General features: G+C 39.8%; 2 protein-coding genes across 7 annotated transcripts in view; both read right to left on the bottom strand.

Annotated features, from left to right (window-relative positions):
- Window positions 1–13,551, bottom strand: part of dscamb (Down syndrome cell adhesion molecule b) — a 96,546-nt gene extending 82,995 nt beyond the window's left edge. For all 6 annotated transcript variants that reach the window (XM_054615297.1, XM_054615134.1, XM_054615218.1 and 3 more), the window contains exon 1: window positions 13,434–13,551. In XM_054615297.1, the coding sequence (XP_054471272.1) occupies window positions 13,434–13,536 (103 nt within the window). In that variant the 5' untranslated portion in view covers window positions 13,537–13,551. The remainder of the gene's footprint in view (window positions 1–13,433) is intronic.
- Window positions 1–21,669, bottom strand: part of tubd1 (tubulin, delta 1) — a 146,730-nt gene that overhangs the window by 19,417 nt on the left and 105,644 nt on the right. The window lies entirely within an intron of this gene.

A 21,669-nucleotide genomic window follows, 5' to 3' on the forward strand; every position in this document is an offset into this window, starting at 1 on the left:
GGCAAGTGTAACTAAAGGATTATGCAAGCAGCTTCTACGAGCAAATAGATTTCTGCCTACTTCAGAGGAAACTGCTAGTTATGCAGCGCCTATCTGTCCGCCAGGCATGCACAAAAAACATGTCTCCCATTTTCTTTTCTTTTTTTGGAACTTGTTTTAACAGTGAGAGGGAGATTGAAAAGAAAGGGGAGAACAAGAAACGGGAGAGTAAACGGAACAAAAACATGTATACTGAAGTGTATGTATGGGCACAGCCATTCTGTATCATCAGGTGATGGTACAGAAAAGCACTAGTGTCCTCACATCTGCATTTAGGTGTTGCTTGTTTTACTAGAATACAGCAGCTAAAACAAAAAGGGTAGCTGACCTTCATCGTAACTGGATTTGCATTAAAGCACCACCACCTAAATTACCAATTAGCATGCAAGTATGCCATTGGACAAGCTCTGATCGTCCACCGAGCATCCATGAGTGAGCCTCAGATTATGACTGAAACACGTGAGGTGAAGCTACTTCCTGTGTGCAAGGTTTTTTTGCCCATATAGGGTCCAGATCAAGCCTAGCCTATGATGGCGTTTTCCGATTCTCTGCGTGGCCTTCCCTGCTGTCCCTGAGGGAGATGTGTATTAATTAGCATTGATCTGGAGCAAGAAAACACAGAGCAGATTGGGACAGGTCCAAGGCTATCACAGATACAGGAGCTTACTTGAAATACAGCACAGAATATATTTACATTTTACATTTTTGGGCAGCTAGCTAGATCCGGAGAAACGGAGCAGTAGAACAATTTCCAGGTAAAGCTGTTCACTAAGATTGTATGCAGTTATATACACAAACATACGTGTTTCCATATTTGCTTTACAAATAAAGAAGAATTTTTAACTTCTCAAATATTCTAGTTTCAGTTCTGATCTTGCTCTGTCTTCCTCTGTCGTCCTTTGTTTCTCATATACTGCAGATTACTCAGGGTCAATGTGCTGATCTCGGCTCCCTCACCAGGATCCTTTTGACCATTTTTCTTCTGTAATGACCTGAAAGCCATAATGTAAATGTTTCTAGATCAGCAGTCCTAATCCCACACCCAAGATGCAGTCCATCTCTTCTTGCTGAGCAGGCAAGGCCTCTTTGAGCCATTAGGCTCCAAACAGCTGTGAATGCCTTGTTATGCGCACAGCAGTGTATCATTGGAGTCAGAGAGGGAGCTGGTAATATCTAATTCAGATAAAAAAAAGGGTCCACCTCACATATCTGTGTGTGCGGCAAACTCAATTTTAGGATTATACTAGCTTCCTTCTCTTCTCTATTCCTGTCTGTGTCTAAGCCAGGAGCACATTTTGTGCTTACTATCAAATCCCTGCAAAAGTTGTGACACAGCAGTTTTCATTGATTATCTCAAAACTTCTGCAAAACACCTTTATTAGAACTAAAACGGATTTCTGCTGGATCATTATCCTTGATCTGAGGTGCTCTATCTGTGACTTCTAAAATGATCGTGTGCCTAAGAACATTTTACCCATCTTGAGCTAAAAACTCTTTCTCGTTATACTTTTGCATTTCCTCATTTATGCTCGCCTTGTGCTGAGCTGGTATGTGCATGACACTATGTGAGAGTGTGGCAGCTTCATGTGATTCAGCAGATCTTGTGCTGTGATAATCAGCCAGGGGCAACAGCAGAGTTAGATTTTTTAACTGCAGGGACTTTTTAGCATACGACCCAAACTGTACTGTACTGACAGACAGTAATAAAACACAAGGATCAAAAAGAATAGAATTGTGAAATCAAATACATTTGCCTTTAAATGTAACTTATTTGGACAGAAAAAATCTGCAATTTTGTCATTAAATGTATCCTTTATCAAAGGATACATTTAACAAGATGAGCTAAAATACTGAAATGTGAGATTTGTCACTTCATTTTGCATTAAATTATAGTATTCTTAATGTCTTGTTGTTTAGGGCGGCTGGTTGAGCAAAACAAGATATATGAATATTTCATTTTGGGCTGTGTGATTTTTGGCATGTTTTACTATTTCCTGACATTGTGTAGATCAAACAATTGATTAAAAAAATATATAATGACTAAGTGGGTAAAGGCAAATAATAAAACAACTAGAACAATCTTAATTATAATAAATGACATCACTTTACTGTTATGCAGCCTTTAAAACTCGGAAAAGACACTTATTCCCGATTATGAAATTAAAAAAATATATTAGGGCGATATTAAGTCTCATATGACGATATCGATATGATATTGATATATTGCCCAGCCCTAAAGCAAAGCTTTGCCCAAAAAGTCCAAGAAGAATCTCATCTAGAACACATTTCCATTGTTGAGAGAAAATAGGAAGAAAAAGGAGAGAAAGAGAGAGAAACGGAGAGTTTGGCTGGGAAAAAACAGACAACAATTACACTTGCCCTAGGAGGCCGAGGGAACCTGACCACGTTGCTATGGAAACTCAAGTACAGCAGAAAGTAACAGGAAAATCAATTCAGACTGATCTTATCTCTCCCTCTCTCCTGCTCCCTTCTCATTTCAGAAGGGCTACAAAGCACGTTTCCACTCTGAATCACATTTTAACTATTGATGGGCTGATGCAGCACTAATCACAACAAACCCAATGATTTCTCTTTTAATTCCCTCTAAATGACATGTGGATTTAAGTGACCAGAAAAAATATGTCTTCAAAGATGGACGCCTCTGAAATTGTATGAAAGAAAGATGCAAGCGTGAGTGTGTTACGACTCGACACAAATCACCCTCTGTCTCAGGCGCAACCATTCATTTTTTGCTCTTTCTTTCCTTCCCTCTTCACTCGCTCCCTCCGAGGGGCAACAGCAGCTGTAAGCAGGTGATAAGCGTGTGCAGCGATGGGCGCTCCGCTCTGATTGGCTGGCTCAACTCCTACGCTGATGTGAAGATTGCAGGCTGCGTCTGCCAAAAGGCCACTCCGCTCGCGGTTGTCACCTTGTGACGTCACTGCCGCAAATGACAGCTTGACTGGCTACGATCAGAGCGTAACATAAGATTTACATCGTCTCTCCAGCAGTGTTTCTGCACGACACACTCCAACATTTAAGAACCAATCATAGACAGGATGCAGGACATATAAGTTCAGAACATAATCATAAATGTATCAGAGATATAGCCTTGGCTGCTTTGCACACAGTCACATGAACAGCTCTGATCATCTAACAGACAGTAACACCCAAACTGCCTGCACCCTGCAGGCAGTTTGGGTGTTATTTGGATCTTAGTCGTTGGCTGTACAATGGCAAGGTGAGGTCAAAGACGGGCTGCAAGTATACTCAGTATGTGTGTGTGTGTTTGTCTGTGTGTGTGTGTGTGTGTGTGTGTGTGTGTGTGTGTGTGTGTGTGTGTGTGTGTGTGTGTGTGTGTGTGTGTGTGTGTGTGTGTGTGTGTGTGTGTGTGTGTGTGTGTGTGTCTGTGTTCTCAAGGCTCACGCCAATAGAAGAGGCAAGAGGAGAGAAAACGAGCCTTGAAGAAAAATAATGATGCTTGATGCCTCGTACATCAAGAAAGAGATAGAGGGTCACCTTGCAGTGGAGTCGGCTGGTCATTTGCTACTAAAGGAGTCAATCTGAAGAAGCATTTGTTGAAAGACTGTGCAGTAATTCAATAAGTAATTACTATTTTTTATACATGATAATGTATATGTTTATTATGTTAGTGATCAACAAAAATATTCATTCATTCATTCATTAATATCTTGACACTGATTTCAACCCTTTCAACCAGGCCCTTACGGCTTTGGTTAAGATATCAAAGTCTTCCATCACACATTTATCTTGAAACATTGTAAGTCAACCTGAACTCTAGAAAGGAAATAATATGATCAAGTATGTTCCACTGACATGTACAAAAGTGCTTATTTCACCAACAAGAGCAGTCTTTGAAATCTCAGCTCATCTTGATACAGAGCGATTATTGCACAGACTCATATACTGAAAGGCAGCGTATGAAAACTCTATTAGAATAAAAACAACTATAATGATGATATTCACTCCAGAATCCAATTTATGTTTGCAAAGTTTGTTTAGTGAGATACTCAACATTTGTTAAATTAGTTCTACACTTTCATTCTTGTTTTAGTAGTTGCTGTCTCCAAAAGTTTGATCAATAAGCTCAAAATATAGAAGAGCATAAACTAAAAGATTATTCAGCTTTTTGTGGTTGACAAAAAAGCTTAGAAGATTCAAGATGATACAAATAAAAGGCCAGTCCAAGAAATTAATATTGAGTCTGGGGATTTCTAAGAGAAAGATTTTTTTTTAAATGGTCAACATCAAAGCAGAGAAATCCTGACTTTTAGTTCTTAGTATGGTTCAAGTCCCCAAATCACAGGATCCAACATTATGCTAGAGTGTCCATGTCTTTCAAATTCAAAGTTTGAGTGAATTAGATCCTAATGAGCAATTTTGCACCTTGCATAGCAACCTCTGCCATCACTTTATGAATGTCTGGGGATTGGGTAAATAGTGTAAAACGCTGTGAGCGGTCGGAGGACTAGAAAGGCGCTATATAAATGTTAATATTTCAAACTTTGGAAAGTTCCATTCAGAGTTGCAAAATACATAATACCAGTGTTTTCCCAGGCTGTATAGAACTCTCTGTGACCAATAAACTGAACGTTATTGTGTAAAATCAGTGAATTTTCCATTTTAAGATAACATGTTTTGAGACAAATCTACAATGTATAGAATCCATAAAGTGTTTCGTGATAAAAGCACTCAATTAGATCTCCTCTTCTGATTGGCGTCCAGCAGGCGCCCTAAAACCATGATCATGTCTAATCAGTGTTACAGATGTCCAGCAGGGGGGCGCAGGCACCAAGGCTCTGTGTGAAAGTTGAAAGAGGCTCAATGTGATTTACTGTATTTTTCCAGATTAACCACCCTGGGAGCAGAATAAGACCATGTATTAATCCTTGATTGGATGGAAGGCGGGAGAGAGAAAAATGGAGCGAAAAATCCCTATTAGGTCAGCAGGGTGATTTGAGTTATTAAGTGCCTTTTTTTACTCTAATCAGTCACGTTTAAGATGGGATCAGACACTGTTGTATTATGGGATGTGATTGAGCACACCAGTGTGTCTCCATTTCCCCCAGCGCTTCAGATGGGAACATATGGGAAGGTTCCTCCACGAACCACGCCACCTGTTACAGACACGCACAGTAACATACATGAACGGAGAGACTTTTGCAACTACACAGCCACAGTCGTCCAACAGACCACATCCAGGAGAGTTTATAAACAGAAATTAATTGCTTGCTCCGGCTGTAATTAGCTCACACCATGCTTATTACTAATCTGTGTCTTGGCCCGACGCCAGGCCAGTTCTGGCCCGGCTCCAGTCCATTTCCAACACAGTGTTGCTCTACAGTAATCCATAAGCTCTGGCAGGATGGACCCGTTCCACTAACCGAGCTTTCCTCAACCATACACACACACACACATATTTCCATCTTTACTGTGAACGAGTCTTCATATAAACGTCTTTCTATTACTGTATTGCATTTACTTTAGATGCATCGCACATATTTTAGTGTGCTTATTGTATAACAAACTGTGTAAAATCCACAATAAAGTTAAAACCGTATTTATGAGTTTTGATATTCTGCAATTTGTTTGAGTGGATTTAATACGCATGAATTATGCACAACCCCAAAACTAGAAAACTAATTCAGGACTTTACTGTAAACCTGATTCCTGCATTATAATAACAGCACACTACACCCAAACAGTGCGTATTCAAGCTTCTGTCTTCACTCCAAGTCGACAAAAAAAAAAAAGGGGCATCCCCATCACAGGAAGCCAAATTGCCTATTAAAGATGAGAGCATGTTCAGTCTCCCAATGCGCCCAGCCATCACCACCCTAATCATTCCCTGCCTAAACAGCCCTAATGGCTGCCATATTGCTACTGTTTATTAGTAAACACTGATGGAAGAGTGCCCGCTTCAACAGTTGTTGATTTTGTCTATCCGTATGGAGTATCAGTTGGGAATCACAGCCACTGTGCCAGTACGTTGTCTGCTGCTCAGTCTCCCGTCACTAAGCAGTTTGCTTTATTTATTTTACGTGCATAGTGATTAGGATGTCAGTAGATGGCATAATATAATATATATATAGCTTAGATAAGGCATTAAAGGAATCTGAGAGCTGAGAACAGCCCTTCTTCTGGTATTTCTAAATCACCAGATTGTTCTACTGACGTTTTATAAAAGACAATGTGAAAGCGAGGAAGAATTAAAATGTGCATGGCTTTTTTTTCGGTCACAAATTAAACGTGTGTGTGTCAGTAGCTGAGCCAGAAGGACACTCCAAAGATGACCTTTGGTTTAAGATGCTTTTGGGAAGCCCGGTTCAGGATCGATTTCCCTCCATCTCTGTCTCAGTAACCCTTCTATTGATCCTTATCAAATATGTATCACGTCCTCAAGCCTTCACCGCAGCTAAGATGGAGACTTCAAACAGCAACAGCTCAAACAGAAAGTCAAAGGAGAGCTGGGTTTCTTTCTTACCAAATGGCAAATCTCATTGCGTAGGGAAGATGTGAAACGTGAATAATAGTGTAAAAATACTTAAAATGTGAGCAAAAACATCTTGAAACCAGCTCATGTTATAAAAGCTTTAAAAATAAAAATGTAATCTCGGCTATTTCAAAAGCTCTAACATCAAAGCTTTCTAAATAACACAATGCTATCCTAAAGCGAGCTTTACAAAAGACAATGGGGTTTAGTCTTCTACAAAAGGCACCAGAGAGACACACAATACATTAAGAAAACACCCCCCCAACTATCTCGGCTCTAACCTCACTTCTTACTAAAAGGGTCTTGTCTCGTCCTCTTTGAATTCCCCAAACTCCCCTTCACACAGCACTCATATGTTGCAAATGCACAAAATGCATCCTTCAGCTCATGTTCCCATAATTCTCAGTGGCAGCAGCGTGATTAATGCACACAACTATTTTTTTTTTTCTTTGCTCTTTTTTTTTCTTATTATGTCTTTCAGGAGAGTGCCCCCCCCCCCCCCCCCTCCAAAACACTTCCTACTTGACAGCATCACACTTTGCACTCTGTCACACACACACATAGACAATGAAAATAAATTCACAATTACAGCATCTTTCACACACACACACACACACACACACACACACACACACACACACACACACACACACACACACACACACACACACACACACACACACACACACACACACACACACACACACACACACACTGTACAAACAATAAGCAACCCCTTCCCCTTAGCTTTCAGGCAGCTGTGTGTGAGTGGACTGGGAAAAGGGGTGCAGTGAAAGACAAGGGTCAGCATTTCACTAACTGCTGATCTGTGTAGGAGGAAGGGGGGGGAGCAAAATGATAGGCTGTTGTTTTTATAGGGTTTCACTGCAGGATGGGTGGAGTGGTGTGCAAAAAAGCACATCAGTGCACCCACAAACAAAAACTCTGACACATATATGTACATCGTAACATGCATGCATCCATATTAAAGTCTAGTTCTTCCTCTGAATTGCTATGCAGGGATCAGCTATTATCCAGGCCCTGAACAACAAGAGGCAGAGATGGAGCGAAGGAAAAGTGAGAGAGGAAAGGAAAGTGGGAAGGGGAAGAAGGCAGAGGGAAAAGATCATGTGGCTAATGTGACGCAGTCCCTTGTTTACAAAAGAAAAAAAAGCCTCGCCCACTCTGCTTCTCTACCTTTCAAACCTCCTCCTTCTCAGTCTCTTGTTTCCCCTAGCTCCCTCCTCTCCTCTCCTCTGATCTGCCCTCTCCTCCTACTTCCTCGCATCTTCTTACTTCCCAAGCTCATTTTCTTCCACTGTGCCCTCCTTTTCAAGGTTGGCCTGACTTTGGGCGTGTTGGATTTACAGCCCCGTCTCCGCCTGCCTCTCAGTGCCCTCGCTGTCAATCTCAGTGAAAAATGGAGGCGGTGGCACATCACTGGCATGATAAATTCCTGCTGAGCAGTGATCCCGTAAACCAAACACCTACAGTTGCCCCTTTGAAGACATCCTTAACATTCCAGAGACTGAGCTGGTGGCTGGTTAAGACTGTGATTCTATTAGCAAGCAAACTGTTTAATTAGCCTCTATAAGCACTCACAAGAACCCATGAGAGAGAGGAGTGAGCAGAATGCGAGAGTGCAGAGGCACTTTCATCGCTTAGAAGCTAAATGCACATATGGGAAGCAGCCGGCATGAATGTGACTGAAAAAATGTAACTTGATATTTATTTTTTTACTGATGCCGTGAGTATTGGAGGGGACTTATTTGCATAAAGCAAATAAAAAACAGCATTTTCCACACAGGAGGAAATTGACTGGGGCGCTGTGCCAAGAAGGTTATGCAATGAGATGTGGAAGAGAGGAGAGGAGACCGACAGTCAAGGCCAGCGGAGGAGGATGGAAATGAGTGGAGGATGGAGAAAAGAAGAGAGTAATACAATGAAATGAAAGACGAAAAGAAAACACATAAGAAGAAGATAAAGAACGACAGCATCTGACATATATTAGCTAAACAGATATTCTGTATATAGTATACATAAAAATATTACACTCAACTGGCCCTCCGCTAAGGCCCTATCCCCACTGCTACTCCGACAAGCTGTCAGAGCTACCGTGGAGCCCACACTGTCACAAACTGCACTACCTGAATGAAGACCTTATTTTTGGGAAAAACAAAAAAGCGATTCCAGAGAGAAGCAGTCAAAAGGTACTAAAATGATAAAGATAGAAAGCCTACAGATCACAATGTAAAAGTAAACCATCACATCACCTGGCGACACAGACAACAATGAAATTAAGGAACAACAATGTTCCTGTAAAACCGGGAAGGTCTTTGTTTACCGTTACAATGATTAGAAAGAAACAGCAGAATGTGTATACATTCAGTATACCTTCAGAAGCTAGAGTAGCATAGAAGTACTAACGCTAGTTAATGCTGTGCTATACTCAGCTAATGTTAGCTCCAGATATTTTTACGTAGAGAATTACGATTTTAAAAAAGTACATCTCCGGGGAACGAGTATCGTTGAACCACGACTAACTTGAAATGCACAAAAAGTTGATGGACCCTGATTGGAGATGGCCTACGCTACGTTGGCCAGTCTGCATACGGGGACGGGACTTAGCAAAGGGATAATTAGTGCAAGTCCAACTACCGGTAACACATTATATGTAATATTATTTCACAATATCAAAATGTATAATGAAAAAAAAACATTCTCTTGAGAAATTATTCATAGATAAAATACAAAAACAGGGGGTGTCTGTTTTCAGCAGAACAAATAAATAACATACCAGAAGAAAAAAAAGGAATGGACTCAAAAAATATTCCCAAAAATCCCATAGTGCTATTAAGCCATCCAGTATGGCAATAATCTCATATGATTGACACATGCATATTGTTTGACGGTATATATCATAATGCTCTTCCTTTAGTAAAAAAACATAAAGAAAGAAAAGTGATAACTAGTCGCATATAATTTAGAGGATGGAATAGCAAGACGGAGGCTCATCAAGGAAGTAGGAAATGTCAAATTTATTTATTAGGATAAAACCTCTTGAGATATTCCATCTAGTTATCAAGGGGGTCATGAATGGCTCATTGAGTCTTCCCTCTCGCATCGCTGTGAGCATGCGTCTTAAATTGGAATAAAGCTTTCCGTCCTCCATCTCTAGCTTAATCTCCACCCCTAGAAGATAAAAAGTCCTGCTTGTTTGTTTCGAGTAGGAAACACTATCTCTTGACACCAGAGGAGACCTCTCCACCTCCATCGCTCTTCTCTTCTCTCTTTTTTTTCGCCCATCTTACCTCAACTCTACAGGCCGCCTGTCCGGCCTGCACTTCCTTATCTAAAGCTGATTGAGGCTTCCCACTGGGTGAGCGACTTGGTGGAGGTGTTGGAGCAGTGTGCTTACAGGTATAGTTAGCATTTAGCATGCTTAGCAACATATGAGTCTTGTCTTCAAAATTTAAGGAAATTAACTCAACAAATAAAATAATGTGCTCTCCCTTCATTAACTTAACCTAAACCAAAGTGTGTTTATATATTAAGTAAATATTCCTAATTAACATTAAATTAGAAAAATCTTTGTTAGGGGCGCTTCCTGGACTTAAATAGAGTTTGTTTGAGAAGCTTATTGGATAAGGATACATGTATACAGGAAAATGATAAGAAAAAAACCAAGGCACTTTTAAGCTTTTTCTCATTAAATTTGTTTTATGTGTCTATATAAAGAACAGAATATCATCCAGCTTTCACTGTTGTCACAAAATCGAATATGTGGTATCGTTTGAATGAATGCAAATGTTGACACATGCATAAAAAGCTCCGGGAGCTGCACTTGCATAGAGATTATGTTGACTCCACTCTACTGTTGCTTCTGCATCAGTAGAAGGTAAGAAAGGTCGATTAGAAATCGCTGTGTGGGAGATGAATACACAATCGTAACAAAGGTACAAAGGAAATGAATCTGCGGAAGCTCTGAGCTGATATATTACAACTAATACTGCACAGAAGGAGGGCTCAAACATCTGAAATAATATTGTTAGACACATAATTTATTTTACATACAACTGCATGCGTCTTAAGCAGAGTGCAAGGTCTCAGTGACAACATGTTGTTTTGCAGCTCATTCAGTATCTAATACTGGTTTTGTTGAAGCTCTTCTTTGCAACCAAGGCCGCCCGTCTCATTACGCTGCCTCATATCATGAATGATGAGAGACAAAAGGTAGGTAGATGGAAAAAAAACACAAAAACACACACCATTGCATTTCCATCCCTTTTCAAAAGCATGGCCACTTGAAACACACAGCAACATATATTTAAAAAAAACACTACACAGAAGTGACATGTGCACGCTGCTACACAAAGGTGCTACGTGACAACACCGATACACACATGCATTGAAATAAAGGTCCAACATATGAAAATCCCGGCGGCAACACGGCTCAACTCCTCCCCGCTCTACTTTATTTACTGTTCTTTGTGCCTCTTTCATCTCTCTGTTAGATCTGTCAATTGTTTATCAAAAGCGGCAAGGAGGCGATCTGAGCCGGGTGTTTGAAAGCCTCTGCCCTGAGAGCCATTTTAAAATTCATGACGGGTTAATGGTATGTAAGTGACATTAGGACCCAGCGAGCTTGCGTCGTGCTCATTCACATTGAAAACAGGCCGCTTCAAATGACTACTAAGCAGTCCTCATTCTGAGAGGTAATTCATATTGTAATTAACTTTTCAATCACAGCTGATTAATTAAGACAGGCCCTAGTCTGTAATTATGCATCTATTTTTGACCCTAATGTGAATCCCTGGATATTCAGAGATATCAGCGGCCAAGATTTAAGCCAGAACCCTCTCTAACGGTAAGTTACTCATCTTAAAAAGCACATTTATCACCTGACGATATTAAACAACACTAGTGTTCATTGGTTTAGATGTTTAAGGGTATATAGACAAGATGTTTTTTTTACCATTTGCTTAATAATCAAGTGACATTTATTGTGCAAGAACACCACCGTGGTGAAGAGAAATATCAGGAGCCTTGGCTGCTCTTGCTTTACATTCTGATGCACAATGCGAGGTAGGGAAGTGCGCTTGATGTTACCGTTCCCAACAAAAAACCTGAGATTAATAATTCAGTGTGGTGTTGGATAGCTTTATTTTGTCTCCACTGAGACCAAGTCTTCTTTCATGAAAAATTGACAAAAAAAAAGAAAAAGAAGGGGCTGGAGAAGGAGTCGGAGGAAACTAGGCTGGGTCAAACTGCACCCAGTTGCCACTGTCGAGCCCTGTTGGTATCCTCATGGCCTCTCGTGCACGCTTTTTCTCGCTCACGCACACAATCACACTCGCGTGCACATCTTTCTAACCCTCACTCCTAGAGCAAACATACCCTCTCCATAACAGTGCGAGGTGAATCCGCTCATGCATCAGAATCGACCATCAAATATTCATCACCGAGCAGCAGTGATTTTGACAGTGTGCTCATGCTTTTGACAGCACTCGCCTGCTGCAATACTTATTGGAGTAAACATGGACAATCCGATATCGTTGTTCTTTTGAACACTTGCGAAAGAACTCAAAAGAACACTGAGCGCACAATATAATCCATCAAAACCTCATTGCATATTCTATAGACAGTAGGAGCTGCTGTAAAAATAAATAAATAAGGAAAGACGTCATTGTAGCACTATAAGAGTTGATTTGAGATGTATTCAATATAAAATAATTACTCACACATACATGCAAACATAAACAATTTAAATAAAGATATGGTCTATACATATCCTTCGCTTTTCAATTTAGGCCAACAGACCTTTGCTTTTGATAAAGATGTAGAGGAGTTAAATGTTAAAGCATTTCATCCTCATAATGGACACTTTTTTTTCAGTAAACAGATGAGATAAACATCGTCTCTGAGTCTTGTCTACATGATTCATTTCATTTACGGAATGTAATCACATCTGCATGCTGCATATTTGCCCGCTCTCCGTGACATTAGGGGATGTATTCAACCGGCAGCTTGCAGCGAGTAACTCAAGTAACCTCCGGTAAATAAGTCGCTGGCATGGATCAGAAGACACATCTTCATGCTCGAGCAGACACATTTAAAATGCCACCAAAACACCGTCCCAGATTCTGCCCTCAGTCAAATGACATCAAGTGCTCACTTACAGGTCCCTGAACGCCCCAGTATGAAGCGAAGTCAGCCAGCGGGCAGTACATGGAGCAATCAAGAGATAAGCATCCCCATTTAGTGAGTAAAAAATCCAAGCCGTAGAACGTTCTGGTGTCTTGCGTTATCATGCTGTGCCACTGGATTCAAACAAGGAGGGTAACTGGGTCATTGGCGCTATGTAAACTGTTCCACTTTACCCCTTGCTGGACTCAAAATGGAGTTGGCTGAGGTGAAGTGTGCATAGGAGAGAGAAGATCAGTGATAGGATGTGACAGTTATCAACATCCTCTGGCTAGTGAAAGGACAAGGCCTTGCAGAGCTGCAGAGCCTTGGTAATGGCAGACTACGACAGAAAACAGGTAAGAAGATGACTCACAGTGAAACAGAACAGAGTGTCCAAAGAGCGCAGAGCAGAGCGGAGCAGGGTGGGGTGCTGGGATAAACAGCAAAATAAAAGGCAACACAACTCTGCCTCCGTCAAACATTTCATCTAACAGCACAAAAAGGCTTTTCTATTAATACCTGAAATACCTTCTACAAAGCCATTTTAACATTAACACTTGTACTTTACCTCCACATGTTACACATTCGGATTGATTTTCAAAGTGTCGTAGGTTGTGTCCCTGGATTTATCTGAACACTAAAGGCTCTGTACTGAACTACCCATTTACACAGTATACAAAGTATTTACTCTTACCTGAGTTGAGTGAAACTGTGTCTTTCTCCCATGATACAACAGTGACGTAGGCCTCAACAGAAGCAGGGATAATGCACTTGAAGACGGCTACACTGCCTCTCATGGCCTTCTGGTCGGCCACTCTGACTGTGTAGGGTTCCCGTGAAACTGTGGATATAGAAAAACACATACACTCATGACGAGTCTCATTCATAAGAGACCAACAGCTTTAGTAGTAGTAGAAGTATCACAACACTATTACTTTGTGGTGTACAATTATGAAAAATGATACTCAAAAAACACAATATTAAGCAAGATAATGTATTTTACAATCTAGTTCAAATAAATGTATACGCTTTTACTACTTTACAGACCAAAGATATTAAAAGTCTTTGTTTTAATTTAAGAAGCATCAAGCATGATCAAACTTATTCAAAATGAATTTGAGTATAAAACCTCACTAAGCAACAGTCAAACAGATAACAGGTGGATACCAAACAATATTGAAACAATAGCTGTTGCCAAGGTCAGGAATTTACTTTAAATCTAAATGAATTGTGCCAAAATGGACAAGAAGTCCTTAAAGTGTTCAGAAAAAAAATCTAATCTACAAATCCATCTGCTGAGGAAGGTCATGTGATACAACAGAAAGCTCCATAATAGCTAATTAGAGGACCTTGCAATGAGAATATGCACATTATGCGTCATTGTGATTTAAGTGCAATTTGAATAGTTCACTCAAGTAACCAAAATGAATATGATGTCTCCAAGCCTGTTGATATTTTTAACACACATACTGTGACAAATTTCAGCAGATCTTTACGATAATTTATCTGGAGCAAAATATTCATCAATCAGACTCAGATACATTTAAAAAGTAATGCTCAAAATGCTTTAAGCTTTTGCTCTTTCATGCAAATATACATGAAAGAGTTATTGTATGATTTTTGAAAACTGCACTTAAGTAATTTGTCTTTCAAGTGTTTGATTTTACTACTGTATTAATACAGTACACATACATTAACTCCCCGTTACAATTACTCCTGCTACACTAAGCCCTCCACTGTGGACTCACCAGCTTTGATGTGGACATCCTGACTCCTAATCTTGCCAGAGGGGTTCTCGGCAGTGCAGTAGTACGTGTTGTCGTGGATCAGCTTGCTGAAGCTGGACGGCAGGAAGTTGAAGATCTGGAGGGTTCCATTGGGGTGGACATGGCGGATGCCCGGGACATCGTAGATCTCCTCGCCGGTCGCCAGATACCAGCGCAGCGAGGCTGGAGGGGCGCCACCAGCAGGACAGGGCACAGAGGTCCCTGTGGTGCTGGCAAATACTACCTCTTGCAAAGATGCATTGACAAAATATAAGCTGGAATGTAGGTCCTCACTGAAAACTGTAAGAGAGGAAACACAGAACGTTCACTGTTAAAACCACATATTGTATTCGATCATTTTTCCTGTAAATAGTTTGTAAGCAAAACCTTTTTTTGTCGAGACATGTACTTTGTGTTCTTTTTTATATCAAGATTGTTTGGCATTTGAGCATGAAAACGTAAAAAAAGCACAAATTAGTATTCCTTTTAAGTCAGTCACTGTAAGTGCTTCTATTTATGGAACATGATCTGTAGTTTAGATTCATCAATGTAATTCCCATCCCTGGGACCTCGGGAACATTAAATTAACATAAACTACTATCAATTATGAAATAAGGTCAGTTGCCTTGATCATGTTTAAGCTTTAATTCAAGGCAAAGCCAGCATCACAGTAAAGAGACAGACGTTAAATGCAGTTTGTGCAGGAGCATTCTCCAGAGGAGAGGAGGGTAATAAATGTCAATGCTGGACCAATTAGCTCCACAGTAATCTACAGCTGTTTGGTTTCATAGTGATGAAGCCAGCACATGTTTGCAATCTGAGCGTCTGTGTATGAGAGGCAGTCTGTTTTTATTATTTGTATTTTCTACTTGTATATACAGTATTTGTATTCGTGTATCTCTCTTGCCATCTCAGCCCGGTGACGAGCCCAGAGGCCCTGCTCTAAATGGCTCACAGTGGCACTGGCAGCTGGCTGGGACCCTCCCAGGGGAGAAAACATTTTAGCACTTCATAAATTCCTAACAAGGGTTCAAATTGCAGACGTTTCCATCCTTTTCTCTGCTCCAGCAGCTCTCAACCAGCAATGAGTCACTCCAATGACCTGCTCATGTACACACGCACATCAGCTAAATGCTCATTTGTGGTTACAAATTAGGAATACTCATTCTAAATTATTAGCACACTAAAGATCAATACAGCGTTGTTGTACGGGCAATTGTTGACATACTGGAGATCTGGACAGTTGCACCACTTCTGAAATGCAAACAGCTCAGCACTCTCTGTATTACAGAAATTGGAATATGCATTGTTAAATTTATTCAGATAATGTGGACTGAGAGTGTTTTGTTTTTTTATCCACATGACAAGGAAAAGAAAAGGCAGCCATGTCATATCATTGGTGTCTGATCACATGCATTATAACATTGGGAAAAACGTTAATGATGGCTATTAAAAAAATAAACCACAAAATGTATTTATATTGTTTTCTGTGTCCATCACTCCTGAATTTAAATTGAGGTCACCAAACTTATTCCACAAATGAGAAAAGCATACTGTGAGTTGCTGTCAGAAAGATGCAAAAAAAACTATTGAAACGGAGTCCTGAAGTCAGGTCAAATCAACCAGATGAGTGGAAACACCTGTTCTGATGTACCAATGCATTTTTTAAGAGTGGAAAAACACAAGATTGAAGGTTTGCACAATATAGTACAATTATTTGCACTCATTTAGACCTGTACTGACAGAGTTAAATATGGATGAAATCTAGAAAAGATACTCTTGATGTTTTTCTAACAATATTTGGCAATATTTAGCTTCAGTGGTGGAAAGTCACAGTTAGCTATTCAAATAATGCAACGTTACTTAAGTACAATTTTGTGGATACATTACTTTACTTTTAATTGGTTTTGCTACGTCTGAACCAGCTGCAACATTAAATACTGCTTACACCTTAATGCATTGGTAAAATGAGTTATTATAAAGTAATATAATGTATAAAATGATATCATCTCTGCCAGGGGGGATTTAGCTAAATCAATAATTTTATATTAGATATGCTAAGTACTCTTTGCTGACAATACGTAAGCCTATGTATTTTAACTGGCTGTACATACAGTTTTGATTGCAGGCCGTTTACTAGTAGTACTGTTGTATTACTATTTTTACTTAAAGTAAAGGTGATCTGCGTGCTTCTGCCACCACAATTTAGCTAGATGGTTGAAATACAAGTAAGCTATCACCTTTTGAGCTAAAGTTAGCTAAACCTAGCTGAACTAATAACAGAACAACTAGCAACTAGCTAACATTAACGTTAGCATCAGGTTAGCACCCAGCAAATACATAAAAAACAGAACCGGTGTTTACATTTGACCTGCATTTAGCCTCACAGGTGTCATTCCTTTGCAAACAGCTCATTAAGAAGCAAACAGATGAGGCAATTATTAACATAGACAACAGTGCAATAACACAATTTATTTTAAAACCTCTTATTATAATTACTGATTTCAACATGAATGTATAAACGATGCATGCTGGAAGTGTACAAAATATTTTTCATATAGTCAAAATATCGAACTATAAGTCATTGTGACTGTGTTTACCTATGCAGCAGTTTCACTGTAACAAAATTACACTTTGCCTGGGATATGAATCTCCAAACATTACTTAACATTACATGGAGGAAATGAATGAAGGAGCAGCCTGCAGACACTGTGGTGAAATACTGCAGCTGCAGCTTGTAACAAGGTGTCAGGCCTGAAGGTTTTAGTAGCAGGACAGTCTGATTACTGACTCCATCTATTTGTTTGTTTACCTCTGTGACTCTGCTCGTCACTTGTCTCTGTATCTAGGCTGATTTCATTTGTAAATGCTAACAATGCACATTCCTGAGACTGCTGCACAGAACTATTTGTAACTTCCATTTGTGGATTGTACAAGGTGATGACTAACAATGCATCTCTGGTTCTTCACATATTTCTGGGAATATATTGGCTGTTCACTCTATAGAAATGACCCTGTGAGCAGCTTCAATTGTTATTAAGTCTGGTTGTATTTTGGTGCATGTTTTCCCATCATTACACACCAGAAATAGGCAATTTCTATCTATATAAGGAAAACAAATCACTGAAAAACCTAAAATTGTACTTGATTTTCTTTCTCCTCTTGAATAGGTTAAACCTAATCCTCATGGTAATGAGTAATATAAGTAGTGTGTTGTGATTTGATTACCAAAGCAGATTGTGTTAACTTCACAAAGCATTTTACATATGAAACACACTGTTTTCTCTAACATATTTGGCTTAAACAAAATATTAAGAAGTACAGTATTCTCCCAGGAGAGAAACTTTTGTTTATATGTATGGTCTCTTACATCAAAAAGTTTTAGGCTATTTGAATCTTTTAAAATGCGGTGGAAGGTGTGCTGGGTTCATAGTGAGTCTGTGGTACCGGCCAAGATGAAAATAATACATCAAAGTCATATTAAATTCTGATTCATTCTCTTTTTTCCAGCTGGCAGAGGGAGTATCAATCTTCTCAGTGCTCTGTTGATAATACAGACTGGAGCTGTGAGCGGGGGAGATCAAAACCCCACCTGTTCATGGACGGTGCTCAAGGTTAGTGAGAAGGAGAAGATCACTCATGTCAATATTTTAAAACAATCAGCCTTTACTGATGTTACACTACATTTTCTTGATGTATAACACATGAAATGTTCTGGTGATTATACGAAAGACTCTTTGTAAATGTGGCTTATGAATTAGCGTAATATATATTACCAAAAATCATATAATCATATAGAGGGGATTCTGGGAAGTAAGTGAAGACTAATACTGTTTTGCAAAAAGAATTAGCAAAAATTAAAAGAACCTAAAAGAAAACCTAAATAACATTTTCTTCACTAAGAAAAATGTGACAGACATAACTGGCACACATTAAAGTTTTCTGCAAATACAATTTGGTTACTTAGTTAATTGATACTTTGAACGTTAAAGGGCCACAATAGCAAGCGACTGGAGAGAAGTAGATCAAAGCAGTGTGCGGTTGCTTGGAAAGCTTCTATTCTGCGCAAGCATCGGAGAAATTGGATTAGGATTTATGTCGTGGCTGTTTTGATATTCGTCTATTTCACATATGAAAAGTACGTGAGAGCAACTCAATTTAGACTGGCTGAGTGATAGCGAGATTGATTTAATTAAGAAAAAGAAATGGACTCTGGTGGAAGGGCGCATATCGCTGCGCTACTCGTTTTCCTAATTGACTAAGCTTAGGAGCCAGGCCACAAATGGTCCAGTGACGCAGGTACATCACCCCCGCAGACCTCACAAAGAGCACCGTGTCATGCCCCAACAAACGGCCTCAGGGCCCAACCACTTACTACATTGCCCGAGAGGAAATCAGTAATTGGCATAATTTTTCATGAGCTCAACCGTAAAGGTGAAATAAATGACACTGTTCAATAATGCATTATATGCATCTATAATTGACTATGATTTTTTCCCCTATGGGATATCTTCAGGGGTAAGGGAAGAAGGAAAAAAAAGCAGTTTAATTTAAATCTTTTTTCTGTTTCGGGGGCCAGAACAAGAGCTAGAATGCAAAAAATACCTTATAAAGATTGGTGGGGATTACACAAGACTCTGGTTCATGTTGTATCAGGTAAGTTAGTGCATTAAATGTCCTATTTATTGATTCTAAGAGGTATGCAATTTTATTTTGTTTTTCGAAATCTGAGCTTTACTTTCATAGTTGGTTGATATACTTGTATGTTAGCATTGTGTAAGATTGTACTCACAAAAATTTCTCTTGCACTGCTGCAATTTCCAGTGTTGAGCATAGGCAACTGAATATTGGATATTGGGGTAGCTAACAAACAGTGGTTTATTTAGACCAATACAAGTCCAATATTCACTTTTTGTTTTGGCTCAGTTTTGGTCTCCACCAACTCCTGAAGGAAATATCTCTTTAGCTGCTAAATTTTCCACTATGTTCAATGGCTAGTTGCCATATTTCTCTGTGTCCTGTTTGGTGCTGAGCAGGTAGTGTACACTAAGTTTCTGGGCGGAAAGCAGCTGCAAACAGCACAAATGAGTGCGATGACAGAGAACAGTATAGTTGGGAGCAAGAAAACCAAACAATCTGTATCTTCTGGATATAGATTCTGGATTATTGCAATAACTTTTTGAAATATTACAATAATCCAAGTCATTCGTATGTGTTTTTTTCACGATGCTTGGACAACAATTACGACGATGTGCATCAGCATCTTGTGCTTTATATCATCTGAACCGAATGCTGCATTACAATGCATTACATAACTGTATAGTACTGTAAATACATACTTTAACTGCTTGGCATTTATGATTGTTTAAACCGAATGAAACAGAAGGAGACTGATTCATGCCATTTTTTGCAAAATAAGGCAGATTTTTTTATATTAAGAGACTTATTCAAGACCCTGAGCCTTCCACTTAGCACTTATTGTATTCGTATTAGTTTGTTGCACTTATTGTATTCGTATTAGTTTGTTGCACTTATTGTATTCGTTTTAGTTTGTTTCTGTACTTTTGCTCTGGTTTATGCTCTTAGATGCTTGTTTAAGAAAGGAGATGCACTGATAACTTCTGGTGACTAGTAGTTCTCTTGAATACCTATGTTGAATACACTTATTGTAAGTCGCTTTGGATAAAAGCGTCTGCTAAATGACTGTAATGTAATGTAAAGAAGAAAAATCTAGTGTAATCTCTATTGAGCAGTTTTTCACAGTATTTACACTTTGATGATTTATTACTTAAAATATGATTTAGAAAAGCAGCTGCAGTAACGTTCCCACAGAGTTACCGTACAAAATGACAAACAACACCTCTGGTTCAGCATCATCACAAGACTGTGATCCTTCACACAATAGAGCTGATCTGTTGACAGGGTTTAACCAACCATGACAGTGTGCTTTCAGAGCCACTGGGGCGCTTCATTTAAGTTAACGTGCAATCAATGCCGATGGGAGCGAACAGCAGGTAAAGATGAATTCACTAACTGGCTGTTTCCAGAAGAAGGAAGAAGTTGCCACAAGATCGCATTCCAAATCTTGCAATCACAGCAAAACTATTTTTGGGGCAACTTCAGCAAAACATGTAAAAGTCACAGAAAGAAGGTGTGATTTGTTACCATCTCATGTACCTGCAGCGTTAAGTGAGTGGTCCCAGTGCACACAGGGAACTTGTGACAACCTATTAAATCTCACTCCATAGTTACATGTTCTGTCTTTCATGCAGCCGCTGGCTTTATTCATGAACACGCTTTGACATGGGAAGAAGAAAGAACAGCAGGGAGCAAATAGGAAAAGGCAAAGAGAGAATCAGAGAGACAGTGGGATTGATTCGGCTTCCCGTATTTCAGAGGGCACTCGCGTTGCATCTGTTGAGCGAGTGGAGCCATTGTCTGAGTTGTCATCGCCGCCGCGTTAGGGGGACTCAGCACCGCATGGCAGCGTGGCACCGGGTGCACCACGGTGACAATGTGACAGCGGGAAACCTGGGTAATTAAAGCAACTCTCTGCTCTGTGCCCTCAGGGCAAGTCTGCCTGGGATGTGGAGATCACACTCACATTCGAGACTCACAGTGGCCACAGCAATTTTCCACCTTAACGCATTCCTCTTCCTACTCTGTGGATTTATGGATAGCAGCATTGGCATGATGCAAAGCATGTGATCAAGCTGTGTTTACAGCAGCTACAAATAGGACTTTGACCTGTGCATGACCTATATTTTAAATATATTGTGCAGGTGTTTCCTTTTTCCTTTTTTTGAATTAGTTCAAAAAAATATTTTAACGAAGTTCATTTAGCCGTCTACAAAAGACCGTTAAACCGAAAATAACATATAGCAGCTAAAAGCACTGAAACAGGCAGACAACAAACCATCAGGGCCAGGCGGTCCAGTATGAGCAAGCATTCCCACCGATCTGATCTGCCCAGAGGCAATACACCATGCATGGAAGTTAAATGACTGTCTTCCAATTTGCTCTCATGAATATTAAGCAGTGCTGTGACAGTAGAAAGGGTTGGCTGTATGTAAGCTGCTGATCCACACCGACAGATCTGTCCTCTGATGTCTAGAAGGGGCGGGCAACGCTAAAACGAGGCCCCCACAGCAGATGAGCCTCCTC

The sequence above is a fragment of the Anoplopoma fimbria genome, chromosome 1, assembly GCF_027596085.1.
Source record: "Anoplopoma fimbria isolate UVic2021 breed Golden Eagle Sablefish chromosome 1, Afim_UVic_2022, whole genome shotgun sequence".
In the NCBI taxonomy this organism is placed as follows: domain Eukaryota; kingdom Metazoa; phylum Chordata; class Actinopteri; order Perciformes; family Anoplopomatidae; genus Anoplopoma; species Anoplopoma fimbria.